Below are 7,054 nucleotides of genomic sequence, written 5' to 3'. Positions count from 1 at the left end.
CGACTCTCCATGCAATAGCCTGGACAGTATAATGTATGCCAGTGGTACCCAACCTGTTTAACCTATAACCTCTTAAAATAAAGCAAAGTCTACCTGTGACCCCTCATCACATGTTGCATTGTCTCCCAGTAAAGTTACAGATTATTGTCTTGACTCATTGCTGAATTGTTTTTAAGCCATAAAATGTCCAAGAATAGTAAAATAAATCATCACATCTGAGAATATGAAACCACCTTTTGCTTAATTGACTAACCTTACAGCTTTGGATAGGAGACTTATTTTGTTTTATTTAAATAACTAGTAGATGCTTAAGGAGATATAATACAGAAACCTACAAGAAATAAAGCAGAAATTAGATGAAAGCTTGAAAAAAAATCAAAATATGATTTTCTCCCCCTGTATCCTAACGTATCATCTCGCGACCCCTTGTGGGGTCCCGAACCTCATATTGGTAACCACTGATGTAGGCCAATTTTGTTTACTGGGAGACAAGCATGCCACCCCTCCCCACACACACACACACACACACACACACACACACACACACACATATATGAAAACACACTCTGTATCACTGTGAGACTTCAACATAGTAACACATCAACATTATAACACATGTTCCTCGCGCGTGATGTTGTGATGAGTGCACGTGCGGAGGAGCGCGCTCACCTGCAGAAAGGTGTTGTAGGTGCGCCGCGTGCAGCCAGGCCAGCTCAGCCCCTGTAGGATGCTACACAGGAAGCAGGCAGGGCAGAAGCAAGCGAGCAGAGCCCTCTTCCACACATAGAAACAGATAGAAACGTCTTCCAGGCTACAGTAGCGGGACAGTAGGTGTAGAAATGGGCGTAGCTGTGTTTCGCACCCTGCCTCCTCGCCGTCGTGGATGGATGTTTTTCTCTCCCGGCTGATGCGGCACGACGGCTGATGAAGCTAACGAAACCCAAAACCCGCTGTCCGCTCGAAGGGAAAAAAAGGAGTTTAAAAAAAAGAAGAAAAGGTAAGCCTGGTGGTGTTCTTTAGATATCGGAAAGAATGAAAAGAGGGATAGAAAATACAGAAAGGATAGAAAGAAGAGGGCGCTGATGCTGGGCTCGCCTCGGTTGACACGACGGGAGAAGGACCAGTGTGAAGACAGCGCCGATACAAACCAGCGCTTCCGGTCTGTGTTTTCAAAGTAAAGGGTTTATCCTGATTTGTTTATTTTCGGTAGTTTTAAACTGATCCAGAAACTCCTGCACGATATGCTTTTATTGCACAATGTATAATAATAATAATAATAATGATGATAATATATCAATAATATATTATTTAAAAAATATGATGATTATTATCAAGAAAAAAGAAAAATTGATTGAATCATTATCAGTGATAGGAATTGGTAGTATACTTAGTTCAAAATGTGCAACTTATTTTAGAAATGTGCTCATTATCATTTTATAGATGATAATGTGAATGTATTTTAATTGAAAAGGTGAATTTATATTTGTTTATTTTATGTTATTAATTTATATTAAGATGATTTTCTATTTAAGAATGTAACCACTAAGATTACATTTAGATTGTAAAAGACAGTCACAAGGCACATAACTTATAGAGGCATATACATCAAATATTGAATTCCACTGTATGCAGAATGTTTCATGTGTGTCTACACAGTGTTATGTTTTCACAGCTTAATATCAGTAAATATTGTACAGTTAGTATTGGACTACAACAGAGTTGCAAACCTGCACAGGTGGAGTAATTTTGGTTGGGCCCAATATGATATTTTTTCATGGGGCCAAAAATCAATAGTGGCACCCCTGACTGTCACACTTTAATTCCTCTTCAGATTAATAGTTTTTTTTTCATTCTAATTAATCAGTGTGCAGCACTAACACACGTTCATTAGAGGTTATGGTAACTGTGTGAATGTAATAAACTTGACTAGTCACTAGAGGCTGTTAATGGCATTATTAAATCACCACTAAAACAATGTTAAATGAGTATTTGTGGTAAATATAACCTGTACTATTTTATTAATAGTACACATGAATAGTCATATAAACTTGTGCTTCTTAAATGAATGTGAAATCTTGCATGTCAATTCCAGTTGTGGCATTTTATTTTTCATTCTGACTTCCAGCTTCCGGCCTCTTCCTGGATAACTGTGTGGGACTTGACGCAGTCACAGGAGAGCTGTGACGTAGCGTACCAACGCTGCGCCGCTCATGCTGATGCTGCAGTTGCTAGGGCGCGCGGAGCAGACGGAGCAGAGGAGTGAGGTAAACAAGAGGAGGAGAGGAAATGTCTCCCTCCTGTGATGGATTTAGCCACTTACTGTGATTTTCAGAGACTCAGGAGGGGTTTGTTTTATATGACAGGGCTGCAAAAATCTGTTTTTTATTGGTTTCAAACTATTTCCATCCATTTAGGATTGAGGAGCAGAAAATCCAGCTGTGCTCCTCTGGTGCTGCCACTGTCTGTAACATATCCTACATGACATGCCCTGCCAAGTATGAACAGACATGTTTCATTAAAATTCTCAGCAGAGATAAAAATGTGAAATGCACAGCTACTTGTGAGAATTCTTAAAGGAACATTTCTGCATTTTGGGGAAAAAACTTATTAGCTGGGTGTCATTCAATCATTCATTGCTCCCAACCAAGATATTATCATTTTTCAACTTTGTTTTTTGTATAGATGAAACAAATCAATTACATAATGTGTTATTAGTGAGTTTTAGAGGTGCTGGTATTTAGGTTTGTTAGCTTTGAACAGAATCATCATGTTTCCAATCTTTACCAGATGTGTTTGGTATCAATCTTAATATTTATCACACTGCAAGAAAGTACAAGTAGAATGCACAGATTTCCTAAAATGTTCAAATATTCCTTTACATTATTACATAAAACAGTTTTTAGATTGTATTGGAATATGGAATGACTACTGATATGTTCTGCATTACAGCATTTTAGGAATATAAGGCCTGAAACCTTAGAGACCTTAACAAATATAACCAACAATTATTCCATACATTTATTGAGATTTTTTCTTTCATATTGACTTGAAAATGGTTACAGAAACTGTACCGAGCAGACGCATAGCAATGGAATCAAAGGCCATGTCCATTGAATGCAAAACAGAATTCCATAAAAATGATGCAAATATCAATGCAATACACATACATATGTTTTTTTTTCTCATACAAATTACAGATTACAAAAACATAAATGAGATCTTTTCATATGCCCTGAAGCAGCGCTGAAAATTACAGAAGGAGTACAATGACATTTCAGCACGCCTGTACAGCGCTAGGCCCCGGCAATTCTAATGCTTGCCGACGTAAAGAAACACAACACGTGCACACTCACGCACACTGACCCACTCATTCCAACATCGAAAGGATGAGACGACAAGAAGCAGAAATAATATCCAGCGTGCTTCAGAAGGGTTTGGGTTTCTTTTTTTTTGTGTTGTTTTGTTATTTTTTGATGTCTGATTTCCAGCAGAGTTCCAAGAGCAGAATCTGGGCTTTAGTGTTTCTGGTCTTTTGTCAGTCACATACACAAAGCTTAACGCACAGTCAAAAAACAGTCCACAGTGAGGTCAGGTGGTAGTGGTACAGCGATTGACTCGGCCACTGTAACAGATCTCTCCGTTTAAGATTAGATTCTGGTGATTGTAGTGTTTTTGAAAGACCCCAGAGTTCGAGCCGTTCCTGGTGGAATTGTGCAAGCAGAGAGGTTCCATGAAATAAAATAAAAAACACACTTTTTCTCCAGTCAGCTGGGACTGATTGTTAGTGTTTGAGCCCCCTTAAGGATTAGTCCAGAGAAGAAGTAAAGAGAGGAGGATTGTCACCTATGATCTCCTCTTGAGTCGGGAGGGGAGGGGGGGTGATGGTGTATGGTGGATTGTTTACGAACGATTGTGACTATTCATAAGTGCAACAGAGATTAACATATCAAAATAATGAAGGGATAAAACATTGACCAAAATAATGGAAGTGATAAAAACATCAAAAGCATCTAAAAGCTACATCCTATTGCACAATTAAAATTATTATGATACAAAACAATGGATACATAGTCAAAAAAAAAGAAAAAAAGGTATTGCATACAAATCAAAGAAATAAAAAAAAGTAGTTTGTTCTGTCTTTTAAGACCATCGATTCTTTACAGAGCCTAACTCGCCAGCATTGCTTGATACAGCAAAGCACGAGATAAAGAGCGCTCAAAAGTGTTGATTGTTTTTCATCGCCTTTTTAAAAAAAAGTTTAGAGACCACTTCTTGTCGTGGTCGCAACAGACAGGACTTCTAAACACTGATTTTAATCGGTTCAAAGTGCACATAGAAAGAAAAGAAATCCATTCGAGAGAAATAAAAACGTCACTATGCTCATGAGGGTGATGCGTCAAACAAACCGACCAAAAGGGGGGGGGGGGGATTAGTAAAACGCGGGAACTGAAAGCAGATGAAAATGCTGCATAGCTGGATTCCATTTAAAGCAATGCCATCATCAGAAAGACACACAGGGAGCAGCGAGACAGACCTAATTACTGTACATGATCAGACTCGACTGTTTGTTCACAAGACACTCCATAGCTTCCTCTTGCTGACTCGGAGCAGAGAGCAGAACAGACAAAAAAAACAAAACAAAAACAGAACGCTCTCCGGTTATTTTTTTTTCAGTCTTGTCACAGAGGGTCTGAGTTCACACTTGCGTGTCGCTGGGCTCGCTGGCCAAGCTGCCCCCCCGCAGGTAGATAGCCGAACTGGACTTGGCCCGGTTCTGACTGTGACCTTGACCGTGGCTGGACCCGTTGTTGTTGACTTCGGGTCCCCTGGTGTCTGTGATGACCCATGTGGTGGGTCGCCACTTCTTCAGAGAATAAGGAGTTTTGACGCGCTTCTTGATCTTTTCTCCTGTTCCCGCAGCTCCGTCTGGCTGCACCAAGCCCCCTCCTGCAACACAGGAAGGAACAATCATCACTGTCTGTGGAAGATTGTTACACCAGTGTGCATGAAGTATATTCAATAGCAGCAAGTCTCCTGTAGGTGGCTGTGTAACAGTGTCTTTTTATCAGTACAGTCACTTACAGGAGCACTCTGGCAATTCAGTGTTGCTGGGAAACTCGTGAGACGCAGAATGAAAACGCAAAAAAAAAAAAGAAGAATAATCAAAACTGATGCAACAGAGCCTGTAATATCCTAACATTTAGTCCACAATCAAGCTCCAAGAGAACTAGATCCTACATGTCCCATAATGCAACCTGGATGGCAGTAAACAGCTGCTTTCACAAACTGAGTAGTATTCTGTCAAAGTGTTGTAGTGCCCCTTTAAGTCTGCACTAAACTGAGACACTTTAAAGAATAAATCTAGTATTATTTTATATTTCCCATAAAACTCATGAAAAGGTGTAACCAACCTGATGAATGTTATTAATGTCAGCTAAATCTAATTAAAGAGTGATGGTTGAGTTCAGATGGACAGATGTTTGATGTGGCTCTCTAGTGTTGGTGTAGATGTGTACCTAGAGAGGCCAGGTCCTGTGTAGTGAAGGACAGGTCCAGAGAGTTAGGTCTCTCAGGCCTGCGAGCTCTTGGCTGCCTCAGTAGAGCCTCCCCTCTCATGGTGACCGGAGGTTCCCTCTGGGGGACCGCGGCGCTGGACCCGGACCCGGACCCCGAGCTTTCTCCAGGGGGCCCCGTGGTTTCCCTGCTTCCTCCCTCTCCGCTCCCCTCCTCCTCTCCGGCGTCGCTCTCTCCTCCGCTCTCTCCGTCCCCCCGGCCGTGGCCGGTGTTGCTGTTGTTGTTGTTGGTGTTGGGTCGCGCCGAGCGGAGAGCCGCCGCGCTCGAGGCCGTGTCTCTGGGGTCGGGCTGCTCTCGCTCTCGGCTCAGGAGCGGCTCGTGTTCGTCGGGGCTGGCCGTGATGACGCCGAGGCTCAGGCGGCCGTCGTCGGACCTCAGGCCTCCTCCGGAACCATTGTGGGTTATGCTGGATCCTCCGAAACCTGAGGCGCCGCCCGTCGCCATGGACGAGATGCTGGTGCCGGCGTGACCGTTGGCGGCTCCGTTGGCGCTACCGTTGACGTGCGTGTCTCGTAGAGCAGGTATGTTGTTTGTGCCTGTGCCCCGGTGAGCCTCTACAGCCGTGTTTGTGCCCGGTACGACACCAATGTTCGTCTTTGCTCCCTCCACCTGCCGCAGGTTGGACTTCCCGGAGCGTCCGAACTTGAACCTCAGCGAAGAGGATGACGACTCTTTCTTGGTGGGCTTGTTGCGCAGGGGCAGGCTGGACGGCCTCTTGGGCAGGTTCTGCTGTTTGGGCAGGGGGAAGATGGTGGTGGGCATGGTGGCAGCGGGATCTGATGTGCCTGAGGCCTCACTGGCCATCTTGATGAGGGGGTAAAGTAGGCTGGAACTGCCTGGGCTCAGCGGATCTGGCGAACAGAACTGCTTCTGCGAGTGCTCCATCAGGTTCTCGTCCGAGCTCTCTTTCAGGTTCTTGTCCACCTCTTTAGGGTCGAGCTTAGTGGTTTCCAGGTCTTCCTGGGTCAGGTGGAGGCAGACGGGGACTGTGGGGGTCCCTGTAGTTCCCTCAGACTCAGAAATAATAGTGGTGGTTGTAGTGGAGGCTGAAGGGCTGCCTCTCAGGCCCCCGCTGGTGCTGCTCCCCTCTGGGCTGGGCAGGCGAGCGTTGGCTTGCTGCTGGCGCTCCTGGTTGATGGAATTCCTGTTTCTCTCTCCGGTCCCGGCTCCGGTTCGGCCACTCACAGAGCTAGTGGTGTCGGCCTGCGTGTTCTTGGCTACACCCTCATGCTCTTCAATGTAGCTGGAGGGATGGTCTGTGTACGGGCCAGACTTTGGCGTCATGCGATTTCTGGTGGAAAACGTTGAAAGGGAGACGGAGGAAAGCGTTAAAGGTAACATATGAAAAAGCTTTTAAATCAAACACTATGATGACAGAGGTGGATGTACTTGTGGATATGCAAAGCGACTTTGAGTACCACATAAAGCGCTATATAAATGTGATTTATTATTATTATTATTATTATTATTATTATTATGT

General features: G+C 43.8%; 1 protein-coding gene across 1 annotated transcript in view; it reads right to left on the bottom strand.

Annotated features, from left to right (window-relative positions):
- Positions 1 to 3,009: 3,009 nt before the first annotated feature.
- LOC133976270 (bone morphogenetic protein receptor type-2-like) overlaps positions 3,010 to 7,054 on the bottom strand; it is a 33,545-nt gene continuing 29,500 nt past the window's right edge. Inside the window, exons 12-13 of the mRNA XM_062414433.1 lie at positions 5,517 to 6,865; positions 3,010 to 4,947 (exon numbers count right to left, since the gene is read on the bottom strand). Coding sequence (XP_062270417.1) covers positions 4,697 to 4,947; positions 5,517 to 6,865 — 1,600 coding nt within the window. The 3' untranslated portion in view covers positions 3,010 to 4,696. The remainder of the gene's footprint in view (positions 4,948 to 5,516; positions 6,866 to 7,054) is intronic.

This window comes from Scomber scombrus, chromosome 24 (assembly GCF_963691925.1).
Source record: "Scomber scombrus chromosome 24, fScoSco1.1, whole genome shotgun sequence".
Classification (NCBI taxonomy): Eukaryota; Metazoa; Chordata; class Actinopteri; order Scombriformes; family Scombridae; genus Scomber; species Scomber scombrus.
Note: the sequence above shows the minus strand (reverse complement) of the source record. Positions and strands in the feature narration are given on the sequence as shown.